The sequence below is a fragment of the Chiloscyllium plagiosum genome, unplaced genomic scaffold (genome assembly GCF_037043375.1).
Source record: "Chiloscyllium plagiosum isolate Xiang-an unplaced genomic scaffold, Cpla_swu_hap1 HiC_scaffold_33, whole genome shotgun sequence".
In the NCBI taxonomy this organism is placed as follows: Eukaryota; Metazoa; Chordata; class Chondrichthyes; order Orectolobiformes; family Hemiscylliidae; genus Chiloscyllium; species Chiloscyllium plagiosum.
In genome coordinates, this window is record NW_028270171.1 from 24,417,276 (window position 1) to 24,440,687 (window position 23,412).

The 23,412-nt window shown below is 42.3% G+C and overlaps 1 protein-coding gene across 9 annotated transcripts in view; it reads right to left on the reverse strand.

Annotated features, from left to right (window-relative positions):
• Positions 1-23,412, reverse strand: part of LOC122542310 (uncharacterized) — a 370,387-nt gene that overhangs the window by 337,164 nt on the left and 9,811 nt on the right. For all 9 annotated transcript variants that reach the window (XM_087978361.1, XM_087978360.1, XM_087978363.1 and 6 more), the window contains exon 2: positions 12,661-12,776. In XM_087978361.1, the coding sequence (XP_087834487.1) occupies positions 12,661-12,776 (116 nt within the window). The remainder of the gene's footprint in view (positions 1-12,660; positions 12,777-23,412) is intronic.

Genomic DNA, 23,412 nt, shown 5'->3' on the forward strand with positions numbered 1-23,412 from the left:
GACTTGATGAAGTGTATCTCAGGACTCTGTGGGAGGCCAGGGAGGAAATTGCAGGGCTCCTAGCAGAGAATTTGTATCATCAACAGCCATGAGTGAAATGCCCAAAGACTAAACGGTGGCAAAAATTGTGCTATTATTTAAAAAAGGCTGCAGGGAAATGCTTGGGAACTACAGGCCAGTAAGCCTTATGTCCATGGTGGGCAAGTTGTTCTAAGGTGTTCTGAGAGACAGGATCTACAGGCATTTGGAGAGGCAGGGTCTCATTTGGATTAGTCAGCATGGCTTTGTTCGTGGGAATCATGTCTCAAAAATTGATTGAGTATTTTGAAGGGGTGACCAAGAAAGTGTGGATGATGTCATTCACATGGACTGTAGCGAAGTCTTTGACAAGGTAACACACAGTAGGTTGCTGAGTAAGGTTAAATCTCACAGGATCCAGGGACAGCTAGCCAACTGGATACAAAATTGGCTTGATGGTAGAATACAGGGGGTCATGGTAGAGAATTGTTTTTCAGACTGGAGGCCTATGACCAGCAGTGTGTCACAGGGATTGGCGATGGGCCCAATGTTATTTGTCAATTATATAATTGATTTGAATGAGAATTTAAGAAGTTAGTAAGTTTGCAGGTGACACCAAGATTGGTGCTACAGTGGACAGTGAAGGTTATCTGGGAATGCAGCTAAATTTTGATCAACTGGGGCAGGGGCTGAGGAATGGCAGATGGAGTTTAATTTAGATAAATGCAAGGTGTTGCATTTTGGTAAAGCAAACCAGGGCAGGACTTACACAGTCAATGGTAGGGCCCTGGCAAGTGTTGTGGAACAAAGAGATCTAGGGATGCAGGTTCTTAGCTCCTTAACAATGGAGCCACAAGTAGACAGGGCGGTGAAGAAGGCTTTTGGCATGCTATCTTTCATTGGTCAGAGCACTAAGTAAAGGAGATGAGATGTTTTGTTGCAGCTATACAAGACGTTGGTGAGGCCACATATGGAGTACTGCATGCAGTTCTGGTCACCCTGTTGTAGAAAGGAGATTATTAAATTGGAAAGAGTGCAGAAAAGATTTACTCAGATTCTACATGGACTGGAAGGTTTGTTTGAGAAGGAAAGGTCTGATAGGCTGGGACTTTATTCCCTGTAGTGTTGAAGACTGATGGGCAACCTTATGGAAGTATATAAAATCATGAGAGACATAGATAAGGTAGATATCCAACAGCTTTTCCCCATAGTAGGAGAGTCTAAAGTGAGAGGGCAGAGGTTTAAGGTGAGGGAGGAGAGATACAAAAGGGCACTTTTTTCACAGAGGGTGGTGAGTGTCTGCAGTGAGCTGCCAGAAGCAGTTGTGGAACTGAGTACAATTCCATCATTTAAGAAACATTTAGACAGGTAGGTGGATGGGATAGGTATGTGGATGGGATAGGTATGGAGGGATATGGATCAAATGCAGGCAAATGGGACTAGGTATAAATGAAAACTGGACAGCATGGGCAAGTTGGGCTGAAGAGCCTGTCTTCATGCACTAGACCTCAAAAACAATCCCCTCCAACCTGGTTTTGCTTTAGTACACTAATTAATGAAAATTTCTCTACCATGGTTATTGACATCACTGCTAACAGAAATAAGTATTTCCTGGCATCTCTCTCTCTCGGTCCCTCACATGTTTATTCACCTCAATTCAATCTTCCTTCGACCTTCTCAGTTCCAGGCAAAACAACCCTAGCTTATCCAAACTTTCCTCAAGAGTTAAAATTCTCCAGTATCTGACAACATCCTCATAAATCTCCATTCTGCTGAAATCAATCCTTCCAGTAACGTGGTGAATGGAACTATACACAGTACTATGGCTGAAATCTGTCGAGTGTTTTATCCAATGCCAACCTGGTTTGTTTCACTCCAGACCTTTACAAAGTGAAGCATCCATATGTTTTTATTTAACATCATTTTCAACTTTACCTGCCTCCTCTGAAGGAGACAAGTGTGCACCGTGTGGTCTCTCTGTTCCTGCATCACTTTTGAAATGTTATCATTTAGTTCAAACTGCCTCGCCTATCAAAATACACACTTCACACTTAACTGCATTAAATATAATGCGTTATGCGTCTGGCTGTTTCAGCACTAAGTCTTCCCGAGATATGTTACTATCTTCCTCAATGCTTACTGAAGTCCCAGGTTCTATATCATCCACAAACTTTGAAATGATTCTATTCCTCCAAGTCCAGGTCATTAACTTGTACCAAAAAGAGCAGCGTTCTTTAGAAACAAGCCCCGGAACTGATCCCAGGTAATGTGCACCTAAGCTACTCTGCTGCAATCAAACAAGTGCATGTGTGTTCCTTTACTGAAAGGCAGAAAAGCCTCTGTACTTTGATGGAAATCTCACAAATCCAACCTTCTATTCCAACTATCTCTTGCCACAACCACACTAAACTAAATGTGCAAAGGAATTAAAGTGAGAAGCAAACAAGATGTAGAACAATTATAAGATAAAAAGCCCCGTCCCCTACTTTTAAAACTCACAAATTGTGTGTAAATGATTGAGAATTTAAGGAACTCAACCTAATAATATGATACATGAAGGCTAATACAAGGTGCAAAGCACGGGAATAAATTATGGAGACCTGTTTTTGTAATGATTCATAATTATTTGTACATGGAACTGTACTGTCCTTTTCTTATTTTATTCTTTCATTTTGATGAAATAATTTTGATGATTTTTATGTTACAAATTCTAATCATTTATTTTATTTGTATTGTCATCACAATTCAGCACTTGCTGCCATGAAATTGAATAATCAATTAGCCATCTGTCTAATACTGATCCTTACAGCAAATGAATGTATATATCCCTCCAGGCTGAAAATTAACTGGTCACCAATACTCTATGTAATCTATTGCTTGGACAATTTTGTATCCATAACATGGATTTACTGCAGCACATTAGCCTCCCCCATATTAAAAGACTACCCATGCAGGTTCCTGCTATGAACCTGTCATTTGTCCTCTGTCAAACATGATTTGACTTCAATAAATTTGTGCTGGCTGTCATTTATTAGCCCACAGATTACAAGTGGCAATTTGCTTAAACTTATTGGCTTAGATTTCCATTCTGGGATTGTGAACCCATCAAAATCTTTTCCCCAGAGTAGGGAAGTCCAAAACTAGAGGGCATAGGTTTAAGGTGAGAAGGAAAAGATTTAAAGCAGACCTAAGGAGCAACGTTTTCACACAGAGGGTGGTGCGTGTATGGAATGAACTGCCAGAGGAAGTGGTGGAGGGTGGTACAATTACAGCATTTAAAAGACATCTGACTGGGTGTATGAAAAGAAAGGGTTTAGAGGGATATGGGCCAAATGCTGACAAATGGGACTAGATTAATTTAGAATGTCTAGTCGGTATGGACGAGTTCGCCAGAAGGCTCCATTTCTGTGCTGTACATCTCTATGACTCTATGACATCAGATATAGGAAACACAGAGAGCTAGCACACAGGTGAAGCAAGTGATCAGGAAGGCTAATGGAATCTTGGCTGGGGGCCCTCTTGTGGTGCAGTAGTAGCATCCCTATATCTGAGCTAAGATGCCCAGATTCAAGTCCCAGCTTCTTCAGAGGTATGTAATGTAATCATACCATAGCTTTAAGAGGTGTATTTGTCTTAGTCTTTTATGAAGAAAGGTTGAGACAGAGGTGACAAGCAGTCTGCTCAAAGCCAATAAAGTAAACAGCTTGTGAGGTCTTGGGTTTCTTTTAAAGTTGGAACAATACAAGGAGCCTGCATGAGTAGGGTCAAGATGCCACAGAACCAGGATTTTTAGCTTTCTACAATTGCTGGGGTCTTGAAGCTGGATGTTGAAGCTCTTATTCCATTCGCTGCTATAGCTAAAAGCTGGGGTTCTCTTCCTACTGCTAAAATTGCATGTGAGAAACTCTATGTCGCTGAATTTGCCTTTGCCAAGGATATGCTTGTGGGAGTCGAGAGTGTGATGCTGAAAAAGCACACCAGGTCAGGCAGCATCCGAGAAGCAGGAAAATCAATGTTTCGGGCAGAAGCCCGTCATCAGGAAGTGACGCTTATGGGATGTTACTATACTGGAACAGATAATGGGTAGTTTATTATTTTGTTCAGTATTTCAATACACACAGTTAAGCCAATTCTTTTCTTCTCTTTTTATTTTGTTTGTGTTTTAACTATAGTGTATGAATAAAGTGTGTTTTGTTTCAAACCTGATCTTTGACCAATCGACTTGCATCTGGAACAGTGCCTGGCACTTAATTAGAAAATATTAGGATCGAGGTTATCTCCCTGAAATGTGTTGAGGGGGTTTGGTCTGGTCCATAACAGTAATAACATCTCTGAACAAGTTAATTAGTAAATTGGGTTAAATAATTGGAAAGAAAAGAATCTTGGCCCTGATTTCAAGCAAGTTGGAGTATAAAAGTAGGGAAATCTTACTGAAAATTTATGAGATGCTGGTGAGACCACATCTGGAGTACTCAGTCCCCTTATTTATTGGAGGCAGCTTAGAGAAGATTCACTAAGATAACCCCTAGTGTGAAGGAACCGTCTAATGAGCAAGGCATCCGGATGGGTATATGAATAGGAAGGGTTTGGAGGGATATGGGCTAGGTGCTGGCAGATGAGACTGGATTGGGTTGGGATATTTGGCCTGGATGGACGAGTTGGACCAAGGGGTCTGTTTCCGTGGTGTACACCTCTATGACTATGACTCTAAACATGTTGGGATTCTACTCACTGAAATTTAGATCAAAGAGAGGTGATCTCATTGAAACATATAGGCTTCTTAAGACACTTGACAGGGTAAATGCTGAGAGGATATTTCTCCTCATGGGAGAGTCTAGGACCAGAAGTCTAGGACACAGTCTCAGAATAAAGGGGCACCAATTTAAGGCTGAGATGACAAAGAGTTTATTCTCTCAGAGGATTGAGAGTCTTTAGAATTCCTTGCCACAAAGGCCTGTGGGGCAGAATTCTTGTGTATATTTAAGGCTGAGATAGATAGGTTCAGGAATCAAAGGTTATGGAGAAATGGCAGAAGAGAGGACGTGAGTAATGATGGCTCAACCGAGATCCTATTGAGCAGGCTCAGGGGCTGAACGCCCTTCTCCTGTTGCTATTTCTTGTGGTCTTATGATCAGTTCCTGTTCTGGATTCCACATGGCAAATTCATGTCGCATCCCCCTCCATTTCTGAAGTGTCAATCAGTCAGCGGATGGCTACAGAATGTCTTGATGTTCAATTTAGGCTGGAGACCTATCAGCATTGGCATATCAGAGGCCCCATCAGCAGGAGCTACCAATTCTTAAAGGAGCTGCCCTCTGATGGAAATGAAAGACTATTTTTTCACCTACATTTCAACAATAAACCAACAACAAGAGCCAGAAGGAGCTCCTTCAAGAAGTGGCCAGCGGAGGCCGAGAGACCATGATGAATATGGATTTTAGGAAGAGGGGTTCCCTCACAGACAACTCCCTTCCCACTTTCCATCATGACAACACCCTCATTCACTGGCCATGTTTTGGTCTAGCTGCTGACTGGAAACTAGATTCAGTGTGGGAAACCGAGGTTCCTGACTTGGCCAGCTACCACTTGCAGGAGGCTGTTCCAAACCCAACCCCAAACCCTGGGTTGTTTCCTTGGAGATATTTAGGGCTGATCATGGCTGAACCAGCAAAATAGCCAGTCACATAGGATTTCCGATCCCAACCTGTGGCTAACTGGCAATCATACCAATTATGTTAAGTTGAAGAAGTTGTATTTACCAGATTTATAACCCTTTTTAAATAGGGATACTACATTTGTGATCGTTCAGTTCTTTGGCAAGATTCTATCAGACTGGAAAGTAGCAAATATAACCTCTCTATTCAAGAAATGAGGGAGCCAGAAAACAGGGAAGACCAGGTAGCTTGACTTCTACCATGGGCAAGATGGTAGGATCGATCGTTAAAAAGATTACAGCTATGCACTGGAAAAGTTCAAGGGAAAAATTAGTACGGTTTCATAAATAAGGCAACTTTGTTTAACCAATGTTTTGTAATTTTTTGAAGGAATAGCGTGCACTGAGAAGAAGCAGAGCCTGTAGATGTACTGTGTTCATATTTCCAGATGAGATACCACATCAAAGATTTTTGCAGAAAATAAGAGCTCATGGTGTAAGGGTAATATTAGCACGAATGTAATACTGCTGGCTGGCTATAAACAGGAAATATGAATAAATGAGCCTTTGTCTGATTGGCAGGATGTGATGAGTAGATTCCTACTGGGATCTGTGCTGGATCCTCAACGATTTACAATTTATATCAAAGACTTCAAAGAAGAGATCCAAGACATGGTGGCTAAATTCATAGCTATCATCAAAACAGTTTGGATATAAAGGAGGTTGCAGACAGACATCAGTAGGCAAAAATCTGGATGAAGGAGTGTAATATGGAAAAATGTGAAGTTGTTTACTTTGATATGAAGAATTAAAAAGCAGAGTGCTATTTAAATGGACAATGATTACGGAATGCCAAGGTACAGAGAGATTTAGGTGCCCTAGCACATGAGACACAAAACATTAGTATGCTGGTTCATCGTGTAAGCAAGAAGGCTAATGTCTTGCTGTCCTTCATTACAAGAGGAATTGAACATAAAGTAAGGTTGTTAATGTTCCAATTATATAGAGCATTGGTGAAAACACATCTCCAAAGCTGTTTGCAGTTTTGATCTTATTTAAAGAAGGATGTAAAGCATTAGAGGCAGTTCAGAGAATGTTTACTAGATTGACACCTGGAATAAGTGGGTTATCTTATGGGAATAGATTGACAGGCTGGGAGTTTAGAACAGTGAGAGGTGACCTTTGATGCCGTTACTTATCAAGAATTTATCTATCTTTGTCTTAAGTACACTCAATGACTTGGCCTCCACAACCTTCTGCAGCAATGAGTTCCACAGATTAACAATCTTTTGGTTTAAGAAATTTCTCTTCATTTTAGTTCTCAAGTGTCATCCTTACACTCAGAGGTTGAATATCTGTTAATGAGTTTTTGGGCATTCCTGTTCCCCTGGGCTAGTCCTTGTTTGTTTTTGATCTATGGTAACCTTGGCATCTTTGCATTCCATCAGGCCTTGCTTGCACACACTGTTTAGCTGAGTTTATGTTGTGAGATTAGATTAGATTAGATTCCCTACAGTGTGGAAACAGGCCCTTCGGTCCAACAAGTTCACACCGATCCTCTGAAGAGCAACCCACCCAGACCCATTCCCTTACATTTACCCCTAACTAATCCACCTAACACTACGTGCAACTTAGAATAGCCAAATCACCTAACCTGCACATCTTTGGACTGTGGGGGGAAATCTGAGCACCCGGAGGAAACCCACACTGACACGGGGAGAATGTGTTAAAGGGATAATTTGTTCTGCTGACATGTAAGAAATTGGGAGGGGGGGGGGGTTCTGTCTTGAAGGCAGGATGTGACAATCTAATCATACTCTGTAAATGATGCAGTTTAAGGAACAACCTAATCACACACTGTTTTAAGAAATAACCTAATCATACATTGTTTTGAGAATTAGTCTAATCACTTCACATTGCTTTTGGGTGGCACGTGACTATGGGAGAGTGACAGGGGATTGTGTCTTGCATGCATGACTGACTGTGATATAAAACCCTGTATAAAGAGAGGACGGTTCCCTTGTTCCGGACGTCTCTCTTGACATGCTCTGCAAACATCGCAAAGAGTGTTAAGTAATCCTCCAAAAGCTTGTACTTGCTAAATAAATTGTGGCTGTTCACAGAAGTTGGTGTATTGCAGTTGCACCAAATGTGTAAGAATCTCAAGAAGGGAACCTAGCAGTTGGTCCTAGTTGTTTAGGCCGTTAGCCACTTGGCTGCACAAGGAATGATCTTAAAATAAATCTTGCATTAGTCAAAAATAGCATAGGTCCCATTAACTTAACAATGATAAAGTAAAATAACATTAAATGGACAACGTTAAATGAGGATGACCTGTACTTTCTATCTTCGTAGCTTGTAGCGTCATGATCATACAAGGCACCCTCTAAATGAAAGGGGCAACATTAAGGATCTCAAATGTTTGACTTGTCCACAATTTCCCTCTTCTTTCAAAAGAAGAGTAAATCTGATAGCAAATAACTCAGTTTGGTAAATGATGACACAAAGCCATATCCTAGGGATTGTATTTTAAACCACATGACAGAACTGTAGTGAAGAAGGCGTTTGGTATGCTTTATTGGTCAGAGCATTGAATATAGGTTGGGAGATGATGTTGTAGCTGTACAGGACATTAGTTAGGCCACTTTTGGAATATTGTGTGCAATTCTAGTCTCCCTCCTATAGGAAGAATGTTGTGAAACGTGAAAGGATTCAGAAAAGATTTACAAGGATGTTGCCAGGGTTGGAGGATTTGAGCTATAGGGAGAGGCTGAATAGGCTGGGGCTGTTTTCCCTGGAGTGTCAGAGGCTGAGGGATAACCTTCTAGAGGTTTATAAAATCATGAGGGGCATGGATAGGGTTAATGGACAAGATATTTTCCCTGGGGTGGGGGAGTCCAGAAGTAGAAGGCATAGATTTAGGGTGAGAGGGGAAATATTTAAAGCAGCAACTTTTTCACACAGAGGGTGGTGCATGTATGGAATGAGCTTCCAGAGGAAGTAGTGGAGGCTGGTACAATTTACAATATTTAAAAGACATCCGGATGGGTTTATGAATAGGAAGGGTTTAGAGGGATACAGGTCAAGTGCTGGCAAATGGGACTAGATTAGGTTGGGATATCTTGTCGGCATGGATGAGTTTGACCGAATGCTGGATACCTCTATGACTTGATCCCAGTACATAAGATCCTGTATGGTCCAGACAAGGTGGATGCAGAAAGGGTGTTTCAGTCCAGAACTAGGGGGCGCTGTTTTAAAATCAGGGATCACCCTTTTCATACAGAAGTAAAGAAAATCATCTTTCTCTCGGATGGTTGAACGTTGGTAGTCTGTGCATCAGAAGGCAGTGGAAGAAGAGTCACTGAGAATGCTTAAAGCAGAAGTAAATAGAATTATATTTGGCAAAATAATCGAAGATTACCAAAAACATTCCTTCCGATTTTTCCTTCTGCTGCGTGAACCTCTGAGGTCCCTACGTGAAACTGCATCAGCTGTGCAGCTTAGAGGAGCTTTGGTTATGGAGGGGAAATAAGAAGATCAGCCATGATTTTACTGAATGGCAGAGTAGGCTTGAGGGGCAGAATGGTCTACTTCTGCTCCTATTTCATATATTTGTCTGTACCACTCTCAAGTATTAGGGGAACCCTGTACAATGTTCAACTTTACTTTCTCAGTACCCAAGATACACTCCATCCAGACCAAGTGAGACATGCGTGCTGTTCTGGGCAGCGCACTTTAGACACATGAAGTCATTGCAGAAGAAGTACATAAAAGCTTCATAAGAATAGTTCCAAGATGAGCAAGTTCAGTTCTGTTGAAGGACTGGAAAGTTAGGGCTTTTTTTTTTGGAGAGAATTGAGAGAAGATTTGATACAGGTGTTCAAAATAATGAGGGGTCTGAACAGAGTGGATAAGGAGAAACATTTCCCCTTGGTGAAAAGGACAAGAAGAAGAGGAACCAAAGACAAATAGCAATGGTGGAATGAGGAAAACATTTGCATGCAGTGACTGGTTGGGACCTGGAATGCACTGCCAGACATTGTGGTTGAAACAGATTCAATTGAGAAATTCAAGAAGGAATTGGATTGTTACCTGATAAGAAAAGCAATGTCCAAAGTTATGGCGAAAACACAGGAAAAATACAGTGGTCTTAATAACCTCCTCTTGGGCTGCAACCATTCTGTGTCTCTGTGTGGCCTGACGCTTTGCTTCAGGATTTAAGCAGATACATGGAGGTTAAATTCAGTGGTGTGCCATTTCTGGGACTCACTGATCGTTTCCTCATTGCAAAGATCTAAAGACCGTCTTTCTTCCTTCAATAGAGACCAAAATGGTAAGGTTTGGATGCAGAGGTTTGCAAGGGTAGAGGAAAGTGATGGGGCAGAGGTGTATTTGGGAGTTGGAGAGGACTGAGTGAGTTAGAGATGGAATGTTCAGGGATGACAAAGATATCGAGGGTCATACAGTAAATTAATGGAGACCAGAAGAATCGGGAGATTGAAGGAGGCAATGATTAGCTATGGTTTTGGTGAGGGAGATCAGGGGTCTACAGGTGGGAGAGAGAGCTGGGGTCAGGGTTTGGGGCTGGAGGTCAGAAGCCGGCATGTCAGGGCCAGGATATCCAGTAATTGTAGGAAATAATTAACCAATGCGTAACTTGCACGAATGGTTAGGATTGGTCTTGTCAGTACTGACCAATGGGAACAGGAACCACAGCAGCCACTTGGCACTTTAGTCCCTATGCAAGGAACTGATGTTCACTTCATTAGTGAACAAACGATTGCCCTTGTTTGGCAGAGCAGAGGAGGCACTTTCATGCGATCATGCATGATCACAAACATGCCATTCAGTCCTTCTTGCCTGTATCAGCTCTTTGAAAGAATTCCAAGGGTCAGTATTAACATAGTTTCATGGACTGGTTACTGCACAAAAGGAGGTTAGTCAGCCTGTTCTGTCCATGCTGACCCTGATTAGAGTAACTCAGTTAGTCCCACTCCCCTGCCCTTTCCTCCTTAATATTACAAATGTTCCTCTTCAGATAGCTATCCAATTTCCTTCTAAAAGCCATCATTGCATCAGCTTCCAAGACACCCTGAGACAGCACAGTTCAGATTTAATCACTCATTGTGTAAAACAAAACGTTCCTCATGTCACCTTTGGTTCTTTTGCTATTCATCTTCAATTGATGTCCTCTGTTTCTCCCCATTCCATCAATGGGAACAATTTCACTCTGATGGCTCTATCCGTAGAGCACAGAGAGGGAATTTTACTCTGTTTCTAACCATTGCTTACCTGCCCTGTGAGTGTTTAACAGAACATGTGTAGTGGGAGATTTAATCTGTTTCTACACTATTGTGTGCCTGTCTGGCAAGTGTTTGACACTGACACCATATCATCAATTTTATTGATATAATGACCTGGAAATTGATACAGAGCGCATCATTTCACGAGTAGTAATGTTTGAAAGAGCTATTAAGTTAGCCATACTCTGTTGCCATTTCTCTGGTCGCCCTGCAAATTTCTGCCCTTCAAGTATTTATTCAGCTTTCTACTGAAGCTTATTATTGAACCTGCTTGTACTGTCCTTTCAGATCACATCAATACACTGAGTGAAAATAAACACTCATTGCACTCCTAGCTCTTTTGCATATTTCTCTTCAATCTTTCTCCTCTGTTTATCAACCCTACTATAAAGTTTCTCAATTTCTACCCTGTCAAAATCCACCACAGTTTTGAACACCTTGAGGAGAACAATCCCAAATGCTCCAGTCTCTCTAGACCACGAGTATCCCGCAATCCTGATGCCATTCTAACAAATGCCTTCTGCACCTTGGCCAATGTTCCTCCTAGAAGGGTGGATATGTAAAGCCAGAAAGTACCTTTGAGTTGCCCTGAAGGATGACCAGCACTAATCTTAGCTGCTATCATTGACTGAGCTCTGATTGGTGTTCACAGCCCCGATAATCCTCTCCTGGTAACAGTCTCACAATTGGAGCATTCTATGTTCCAGTCCTGGTGCTGGGGTACCTTACAGCTGAGGATGCTCAGACCGATGCTGCAAGTTGCAATGAGCACACAGTGACATCATAATCGTGCTGATGAAGGTGATGAGCAGGACACAGGCAGTGTGTGAAGAAGAACTGCAAATCAATGTTCATTTGTCGCATTTCAAATTAAAATAAAAACTGCCCTCCAGATTAACATATAACCACCAACTCCACAAGCCTTTATCTTGTGCATTGACTTTTCATGTGACACTTTATCAAATACCTTTTAGCAATCCAAGATACTACATCTACTGGTTCTCGCTTATCTACCTTAACTACAATTAGTTACAACTTCTAAACAAAAATCTCTCACCAACCTGTAAAGCACAGTTCGTAAAACCATGCTGATTTTGTTTGATTCTACAATGATTTCTTAAGTGTATTATATTTACCTGAAGACTAACGTCAGGCTAACTGTGGTTCCATTTTTCTCTCTCTCCCTTGAAAAGCAAAGTTACAAGTGACTTCTGATCTGTTGAAACTGCTGTAATAGTTAGAGAATTTTGGAAAATTATAATGACAGGCACAGCAGCCTGTAGAGAAAAGCTCCTCCCCCCTCCCCCCCCCGAAACCCCATCACTACATCACACTCCACCCCACCCACCAACTGCCACCCCCATCCACATCCACAAGGAGGCATTTCAGCCACAAGTACAGACAATGGAGAAAGAAGCCTCCAACTCATCCTAAGCTGCTAACATGGAGGGGGATCTGAGCCAGGTAGGCTCTTATTTGAAGGCCTTGGCTATAGGGTGATGAGTTTCCTGACCATTACTTTTCAATAGCAATTATAACATTTTTGTTACAATGTCTCAGACCAATGGCCAGAAGCAGTAATTCGGAGTTACTCCAAAACATAGATTAGCAATGAAGAAACTAATAGATCATTTGTGGCCAGTCTCAGGACATTTGCCTTTCACACTGGGCCACCTTACCACATACCTGGCAATCAACTCCTCAGGGCTGGAGCAGCAGTACAGGTTGCAGTCTGGGGTAATAATCTGTAGATCTTCTTGGTTAACTGCACTGGCACATAGATGCAGGTTCTGATTGCCAAGCTGCAGATAAACAGAATTAAACGGAATAATCAATTTCAGATGTCTGCTCTTCTTCACTTCAAATCGTAAATCTATGTAGCACACCCCCCAACCCATTCCGTAGCTGCATCTTGTTCCCACATCCCAACTCACATTAAGTCCCTTTCTCCGCCACAGTTGTGCTGACTTATTTAAATTTAAAATGCTCAGCCTTTTTCAATTTTGGGCTGTGGATGTCATGGGCAAGGCTAGTATTTGTTGCCCATTCTTAACTGCCCTTTAACTTAGTGGTTTGTTCAGTAATTTCAAAGGGCATTTAAGAATCAACCACATTGCTGTGGGCCTGAAGTCACATGTAGGCTAAGGTCGACTGGGTACAGTTGGCAAATTAACATTTCCAAAGGACATTAGCAAATTTGTACAACAATCAATCACAGAGTCAAGACATCTTTACTCGTACTATCTTTATAGCACTGGGATTTGAACCCATGTCCCAAAAGCATTAGTTTGGGTCTCTAGATTACTAGTACAATAACATTATCATCACAACAACCTTTCTCCTTCTGTTTTCAAGTACCTCTCTGATAGACACCCCTCAATATCTGTGCTGATCTCTCCAAGATTTTGGCAGCCCTTCAATTCCTGCACATCCTCAATTTCCTTTGTTACTCCATTGGTCTATATGCCTTCAGCTGTCTGGGCTCTAAACAGTAAAATTCCCAACCTAAAGCCCCCTTCCCCGAATGTTTCTGCCTTTTCATTCCTCTCAGAAACTCCTTGAAAAGAATGCCTTAGAGCCAGTTTTATGATACCTGCCTTAATATCTCCTTCTGTGGCTCAGTGTTAGATTTGGCTTTGTTATCGCAACTGAAATCACAGATCACTTGTAGTGCCAGAATGAATGCTGTCTTGTTTGGGTGCTATCCTTCAGTTTAGACAATCCTAACTCATCTCTGTCCTTTAAACTTGGCAGGAAAGTTTGCTAAAATCAACTAGGCAAAAGTGAGGACTGCAGAAGCTGGAGATTGGAATCGAGAGTGTGGTGCTGGAAAAGCACAACAGGAAAGTTTGCTAGTTCATTAGTCCAAGAACGACAAGTAGTTTCTGGCCTCCCTCAATGAATGTAATTTTTCAAAAATGGTCCAATTGTTCTTTGCAACTATTTGTTGGTACAAAATGACTGCCAAATGTGCCTGCATAGGAACTGTCATGGTATTTCAAAAATAACTTTTATCTCACTTAGATAAGTACATGAATAGGAAAGGTTTGGAGGGTTATGAGCCAGGAGCAAACAGGTGGGACTAGTTTAGTTTGGGATTATGGTCGGGTATGGACTGGTTGGACCGAAGGGTCTGTTTCCGTGTGGTATGAATCTATGAGGTGCATCAGTATGATGCTTCATAGGAAATGAGGTCAGCAATCAACGAGGGAGGTGCTGAAAGCTTTCTGCAGGATTCTGGAGGGAATGCTGCTGCTGCTGCTCCTCCTGGACACAAGCAATGCTGTAAAATTACTATGGAGCCATCAGTTCCCACCTTTCTTCCAGTATCAACCTGCTAGAAAGCAATGGTAAATTTCAAATCTGGTTCCTGATCACATTTTAGGAGTGTGTTGGAAAAACACAAAGAAGCTGATAGTCAAGCCTTTTACCACCATTCCTACCCAATTCCCTCCTTGCCCCTCTTTCATCATAATGGAAAGAACATTAATATCAAAGCCAATCTAATTCTATCAAAACATTAAGTTTCTCCTTGGAAAGCTCCATAGTGAAAAATTTCATCCAGGTTCTTTCATTTCATCACAAGGCCAACATTTGATGTCTATTCAAAACAAGTGAGTTGAAAAAGCAAATGAAGAAATAATTGTAAAGATAATGCCATAGAGCTTAGAGCTAGAAAGGGACGAAGTGAGAGAGGTAATTTTGCATCTCTATGAAGGAGTGCAGAGAGGGTGGGGGTGATGGGTCAATCAGCCAGGATTTTGACATAAACAGGATATAAGTAACATATAAGCAAATAGGAAAAATGGCCTTTAAAATTATATTTGTACTCTGTAAAGCAAAGTAAAACTACAACTTAAGGACGATACTTTAGCTTCAGCAAACCAAGATGCCAAAAATAACACACATTTGACCTGACTGCTATATTTCAGCCTCATGCAAATACACCAACCTCCATGCTGATATACTGATTAGGATCTGCCCTGCTCACAATATTAGTCAGAAATACTAACCTGACATGTATTGTTCAACAGCATCCATTGTCCCACCCTAAGCTGTGAGATCTCTACATTTGAACAATATTGTAATTCGATAGGGCCACAGCTGACTCAGATGTAGGTCATGACTATTTTATAAGTCACTGAGCCAGGAGCTAGTAGTTTTCTGAAGGAATGTTAAACCCAACGGCAACAGTACAAACACCAAAAGGAAAACTCCATTATCTTTGCAAGTTACAGCTGCCCGATCCTGCTGAGTCACTCAGCTGGCTTTGAAAATCCTAACAGCTGTAATGAATCACAAAATCTCCAGTGAAGGGGTCAAGGAACCATCCACACATTTGTTCACAGATCTGACACTCCAGTACAATACTGAGGGAATACTGCACAGTCTGAGTGTTACGGAAAAGAAAAGACATGCTGAAAAGACATTTTTCATCTTGCATTCATCGAGAGAGAGAGTAACAAATTTGGCATTCTTGCACCTGTCCTGATGTGTACAAGATGAAAAGCTTCAATAGCTCATAGTCAAGCCTTTTTATTCAGGAGAGATATTCAAGTTCAATACAACCAAGCAACTATTTCAGCTGAGAGGTTAAACTGAAGTCCTGTCTGCCTGTTGGGGTGGATGTAATAGATCTCACAGCATAATTCAAAGAAGAGTTTTCCCTAGTGTCCTGACTACTAATGCCTCAAACAACATTACAAAAACAGATTATCTGCTCACTATTACAATGTTATGTGTGGAATCTTGCTGTGCACAAATTGGTTGCCACCTTTATTACAACAGTGACTAAATATCAGGCACTGCCTCTTCGACTGTAAACTGCTATGAGGCATCTGGAGGTTGTTGATGGAGTTAGATAAATGCTAGGCTTTCATTTGCTTAAGGAGCTGCCAGCTTTGTTTTAGGGCAGAAGATGACCAATCAGAGTTAAAGGGCCATTTCAGGATTTGAAAGGGGTACAGCAAGGTTGACTTAAAGACATGAGTTCACAGGTCTGCCAGCCATCCAGAATTGTCCTGGAGTTAAAAAGTGAATCTGGGAGAAATATCTTAGAGGTATTGAAACATTCTGGTTTTTTTTAAAAAATATTTTCTTAGACACTTTGGTTTATTGGTTCTAAAAATATTGTATGTGGAGAAAACAAGTTGTCTGAACAATAACAACGTTTCATCCAACCAGGCAGTCTGTTCACTAGGCAACGGGAAGGCAGGGATCTGTCTGGATGGACCTGTTGGGTGACCAATGACAGAAGCATGAAGGTGGGTCACTGAACCCCAAGCATTAACTCTGATTTCTCTCCACAGATGCTGAGCTTTTCCAGCAATTTCTGTTTTTGTTTCTGTTTCAGAAATGCAGCTCTCTAGAAGACGTTCTTTTAAGGCTGAAGAGGAAGTAAATGGTTTGGACAGAATAGTGGGTCCTTTGCTGTTCACCTAACTATGCTATATTTGAATGATACACAGTCAGACTTCCATTTCCAGTTTACTGGAGCTTGTTGGATTTAAAGGCAAAATGTAGAAACAAGTGTTAATGTATCAATTTAGTGTTGTGGGTGAGTGTGCTCAATAATTGTAGCACAACGATGAATTAATACCTATTACCTCAACATATATCAGCAATATTCAAAAATTAATTTTATTGATTTCGCTAATTATTAACTCCCTATTCATATTTACAATGGGAATATTCTTTCGGGAAAATTGTCAGGTTTCAATTGCACCCTCCATTCTAGTGCAGCCACTACAGCGCCACTCAATAGAAGTTCAAAATTACAACTCAAAAAAAATTAAGTGGCTTTTATTAAAAATATGGACTGAGGCCCTATTTGTTACGAATTTATTCACCATAGGCAGCATCTACCTTCTGACCCTCACATTCACCCTTCTTTGGTCCACTACTGCCACTTATCTCCAATCATTAAATCATGATGTCAGCAAAACAAAAGAACTGATCATTGACTTCAGGAAGAAAGGAGGACACGCCCCTATTTACATCAATGGAGGTGAGGTGGAAAGGATCGAGAGCTTCAAGTTCCTAGGAGTGACGATAACCAACAACCTGTCCTGGTCCTCCTGGATGCGACAGTCAAGGCAGCACAACAACAGCTCTTCTTCTTCTTCAGGCAGCTTAGCAAATCCAGCAAGTCCATAAGGACCCTCACCAACTTTTACAGATACACCAGGAAAATCATTCTATCTGGGTGCCTAAAGGCTTGGTAAGAAATGACAAAAAGTTGTGTGCACAGCCCAGGCCATCACAGAGTCCAATCCTCCATCCATGGACTCCACTTATACTTCTTGTTGCTGTGGAACGGCCGCAAACATCATCAAAAAACCCCTCCTATCCCGGTAATATTCTCTTCCCACTTCTTCTGTCAGGCAGAAGATACAAAAGCTTGAACATATGCACTAACAGATTCAAGAAGAGCTTCTTCCCTGCTGCTGTTTGACTGCTGAATGGACCAGTCTAATTTCAAATCTAATGTTGATTTTGCTTTGTGCACCTCCTGTACAGTTGTAACCCAGTACGCCTCACTCCGCCTAAGCACCTTATGATCTGCCTGTACTGCTCACAAAAGAAACTTCTCACTATACTAAGATACATGTGACAACAATAAAACAAATCAAATCAAACAAGGCACAGGAGCAGAAGTAGACCATTCGACTCATCAAGTCTACTCTGGGATTATGCCTGATCTGATAATCCTTTACTCCGTTTTTCTGCCTTTTCCCACAACTCTTGATTCCCTCACTAATTAATAATCTGTCGAGCTCAGCCATGAATACACTTATTTGATCAAAACATTAAGTATAGGAGTTGAGACATCATGTTGCAGCTGTACAGGACATTGGTGAGGCCACTTTTAGAACACTGCGTACAATTCAGTCATCCTTCTATAGGAAGGATATTATTAAATTTTGAGACATTGCAGCAAAGATTTACAAGGATGTTGCTGGAACTGGATGGTTTGAGTTATAGGAAGAGGCTGAATAGGCTGGGGATTTTTTCCATGGAGAGGCGGAGACTGAGAATTCACCTTATAGAGGCCATGAGGGACATGGATATGGTGAATACCAAGGCCATTTTCCAAGGGTTGGTGAATCAAAAACTAGATGGCACAAGTTCAAGGTGAAAGATTTAAAAAGGCCCTGAGGGGTAACACCTCACGCAGAGTGTCCTGCATGTATGGAATAAGCTGACTGAGGAAGTGTTGGAAGCTGGTACAATTACATTTAAAATGCATCTGGATGGGTATATGAATAGGAAGATTTTAGAGGGATATAGGCCAAATGCTAGCAAATGTGACTAGGTCACATTCGGATGTCTGATCAGCGCAGATGAGTTGAACTAAAGGTCAGTTTCCATGCTGTATGATTCTATAAGCCTACAGAATCCTTTACCACAGCCCTAGCTTCTTCCATAAGGGGAAACAGCCTTTCTGCATCTTCCTGTACATTCCCCTAAGAATTTTACTTTTCAATAAGATCTTCTCTCATTCCCCTAAGCTCCAATGAGCAAAGCTCAACCTCTCCTCATAAGTAAACCGCTCCATATCCAGTATCAGCCTAATGAACGTTCTCTGGACTACCTCCAATAACAGTATATCTTTCCTTCGAAAAGTGAACCGAAATTATTCTCACGGTTCCAGCTATGGTCTGACGAGTGCCTTGTTTAGTTCTAGAAGGAATGACTCTATTTTTATACTCTATTCCTCTTGAAATAAAGGCCAACAGACTATTTATTTCCCTATTACTTGCTGAATTTGTATGCTTTTTGTGATTCATGCACGAGAACCCAAATTGCTTGGTGCTGCAGCTTTCTGAAGATTTTCTCCTTATGGAACTGATATCTCTCTCAACTCTTCCATTTCTCAAATGGGATTGAGCATGCTCCTCAAACATTTGCCAGGGTCAGATGCACCTGGTTCCCCTCACCTAGTGCACTGCATCCATTTCAGAAGCTGACATCCCTCAGATTCACACCTGTGTCTCTAAGGCTACCCATGCAAGACAAGAAAGCACAGGTTACCAGTGAAAGTTTAGGATTAGTCACCCACAGAGTGTGGAGCTTTACCTGGTAGAGGGAGGTTTCAGAGATGGATAGCATCTCTGATTCCCTGAATATCTGAAATGGTGAGACTGGCACTGCAACAGTGCAAGCTGACACCATTCATCTCTCAGGAGAAAGTGAGGACTGCAGATGCTGGAGATCAGAGCTGAAAATGTGTTGCTGGAAAAGCGCAGCAGGTCAGGCAGGATCCAAGGAGCAGGAGAATCGACGTTTTGGGCATGAGCCCTTCTTCAGGAATGAGGAAAGTGTGCCAAGCAGGCTAAGATAAAAGGTAGGGAGGAGGGACTTGGGGGAGGGGCATTGGAAATGCGATAGATGGAGGGAGGTCAAGGCGAGGGGGCGGTAAGGCGAGGGGGCGGTAAGGCGAGGGTGATAGGCCGGAGTGTGGGTGGGGGCGGAGAGGTCAGGAAGAAGATTCCAACCCCAACCTCACTATCAAACCGGCAGACAAGGAAATCCTCACCTACCACCCCACCAACCTCCATATACATCGTATCATCCATTGTCATTTCCGCCACCTCCAAACGGATCCCACCACCAGGGATATATTTCCCTCCCCTATCAGCGTTCCGAAAAGACCACTCCCTCAGTGACTCCCTCGTCAGGTCCATATCCCTTACCAACCCAATCTCTACCCTGCAACTGCAAGAAATGCAAAACTTGCGCCCACACCTCCCCCCTCCAAGGCCCCAAGGGATCCTTCCATATCTGCTACAAATTCACCTGCACCTCCACACACATCATTTACTGCATCCGCTGCACCTGATATGGCCTCCTCTATATTGGGGAGACAGGACGCCCAATTGCGGAACGTTTCAGAGAACACCTCTGGGACACCCACACCTACCAACCTAACCACCCTGTGGCTCAACACTTCAACTCCCCCTCCCACTCCACCAGGGACATGCAGGTCCTTGGACTCCTCCATCGCCAGACCACAGCAATATGACGGCTGGAGGAAGAGCGCCTCATCTTCCGTCTGGGAACCCTCCAACCACAAGGGATGAACTCAGATTTCTCTAGTTTCCTCATTTCCCCTCCCCCCACCTTGTCTCAGTCCCAACCCTCGAACTCAGCACCACCTGCCTAACCTGCAATCTTCTTTCTGACCTCTCCGCCCGCACCCCCACTCTGGCCTATCACCCTCACCTTAACCTCCTTCCACCTATTGCATTTCCAATGCCCCTCCCCCAAGTCCCTCCTCCCTACCTTTTATCTTAGCCTGCTTGGCAGACTTTCCTCATTCCTGAAGAAGGGCTCATGCCCTTGGATGCTGCCTGACCTGCTGCGCTTTTCCAGCAACACATTTTCAGCACCATTCATCTCTCAGCCCTATAGTATCTACAAAGTCATCTTAGATTGACTTCATCACTTTATGAAATATGATCTTTGTACATAGTCTCATTGTCTGAATGTGAATCGTCTCTTCTCCTCCTCTACGACCTTTGTACAAAGAAACAAAGCCTTGTCCTGTCATAGCAAGGATTCCTCAAAGAGGTTTACCTCTACTGAGGATGAACCGTCACTGAAGACAAACTGCTCAGGCATCAAGGCAGATAATCTCACATAGGTGGGTCTTAACTTCAACTCGGGAATCTCACATGACAAATAAACATTGAGCAGTTCAGTGGAACAACTGCTGAAGACAGGAGGCAAAGATGCAAGGCCACTAAGTAGAATATGACTGTTGGAGAACTGACTGCAGCAACTAACAATCTTGCCAGATTCACACAATGGCAGAAACAGGCAGAACACAACTCAAAGTTTTATGGAGTCATGTAACAGCAATTTTCAAAAAATATAGTAAGTTCAGAGATGATGTCAATGACGCTGGATTAATAATCCAGGCGGCCAGCACAATGTTATAGGGGACAAGGAAGGAACAATGATGTAGATTAGATTACATTACATTACAATGTGGAAACAGGCCCTTCGGCCCAACAAGTCCACACCGACCCGCCGAAGCGCAACCCACCCATACCCCCTACATTTACCCCTTACCTAACACTGCGGGTAATTTAGCATGGCCAATTCACCTGACCTGCACATCTTTGTACTGTGGGAGGAAACCGGAGCACCCGGAGGAAACCCACGCAGACACGGGGAGAACGTGCAAACTCCACACAGTCAGTCGTCTGAGGCGGGAATTGAACCCGGGTCTCCGGTGCTGCGAGACAGCAGTGGTAACCACTGTGCCACCGTGCCACCCACTTGTAGTTCCAAGTCAGGATGATGCGTGGCTTGGATGGAAATTTGCAGGTGGTGGTGTGTTCAAGATCTGTTGCCTTTGTCCCTGTAGATGGAAAAGGACATGGGCTTAGAAGGCACTACTGAAGAAGCCTTAGTGAGTTCCCACAGTGCATCTTGCAGATGGTTCACAGTCTTGACACTGGAGCCTATTAACCAGGATGCTCCAGTGCATTATTGTAATGCTGTATGTAGAATCTTGCTGTGCAAAAACAGACTGCCATGTTTCCCACAGTTCAACAGTGATTATGCTTTAAAAATACTGTAACATACTTTGGTATGTCCTGTAGTTGTGAAAGTTTTTTTTCTTTTGTTGTCTTCCAAATATAAAACTATTTTAATTTGAGAGCTGAACATTTCACTGGGTTTTGAGATCAAATGAAGCCTGGTTGAGGGGAAGAAAGATTCTTCCACTACTGGCTGTAAAGAGTATATACAAAAAATACTGTAGGAGATTCAAACCCAGTTCTGGAAGGTTTGAATATATAAAGCTAAGTTAGTAATCTTCACAGTAGCTTCACATTCTTTGGATCAACAATCACTAGCAACCTGTGCCTTGATGCCAAGCTCTTCACCAGGATTGTTAAGGCAGTAAATGTCATGTCAAAATTGAGAAGTCAATTGTGAACCAACAGTGAACCATCTGAAAGTATGAAGCTCCCTATGTATCTGGCTGTGCTTTCAATATCCTCAGTTACAGCAGTGAGGCATGCTCAACTAATGTAGACCATGTAGAAGAAGGTACAGTAGCAAAATTCACTTAAAAAATCACAACACCAGGTTATAATCCAACAGGTTTAGTTGGAACTACTAGCTTTTGGAGCGCTGCTCCTTCATCAGGTGGTTGTGGAGTATAAGATCGTAAGACACAGAATTTATCGCAAAGGTTTACATTGTGATGCAACTGAAATGATGTATTGAAAAAGACCTAGATTGTTTGTTAATTCTCTCATCTTTTAGAATGACCATGTTGATTTCAGTTCTAAAAGATGAGAGATTTAATAAACAATCCAGGTCTTTTTCAATACATCATTTCAGTTGCATCACACTGTAAACTTTTGCGATAAATTCTGTCTCTTACGATCTTACACTCCACAACCACCTGATGAAGGAGCAGCGCTCTGAAAGCTAGTGTTTCCAAATAAACCTGTTTGGACCATAACCTGGTGTTGTGTCATTTTTAACTTTGCATACCCAAGTCCAACACCGGCACCTTCAAATCATAGCAACATTTAAGAAGACATCTTGATAGATACATGAATAGACAGGGAACGGGTAGTGTAGAAGCAAAAGGTTTTTAGTAGGGAAAGGGCCTGTTCCTGTGCCATACTGTTCTTTGTTCTTTATGAAAACCAGGTGAAAAGCCTCCAGCTCTGCAACCCCAGCTGGATTGGGCATCAACTGGCAAGACAGAGTGAAAAAGATGCAAGTCCGCCCACATGCAGGGATCCCAAGCTTGATTAACCTCTTGAGTCAGCATCAACTCCACTGACTGGGTCACAGACTGCAGTGGTTCTTAAGGGCGGTTACGGTGGACAATAGGTTCTGGCCTTCCCAGCAGTGCTCACATCCCACAGACGAAAAATATGTCAAGCCAAGTGGATAGTAGCATTCCTGTCACATGCTCTGTAGTAAGCTCATCATCAATTTGAGATCTTGTTTTGCTGTATATCTCCACTCAGTTTGCAAGCATGACCCTGACCTACCAGTCGATTACAATTTCACTCTCTTGTTCTCTTGCTCATATTTTTGTCCTGCAATATTCCAGTGAAGCCCCAGGCAAGCTGCAGGAACAATACTTCATATTCTGTTTAATCTCTTTTGCAGCATACAAAACTCAACATTGAGCTAAACAACTTCTGATGACAAACTCTGTCCTCCATTTGGTTTCCTTTGCATTGCCCCTTCTGTCCATGTCTGGTTTTCTCAGTTTTGCTTTCATCAAATTCTGCTATTTCTACCTCTCAATAACATCTACTCTGGAGCTCTCTCTTCTGTAGAGACCATGACCACCACCTTTGCCTTTCCTTGTGTGACACAAGTGATCTCTAATAGGGAGGCACAACAGGGTCCAATAACCATGGGCTGGGGTTGTGGGGAGACCACTATGTTCAG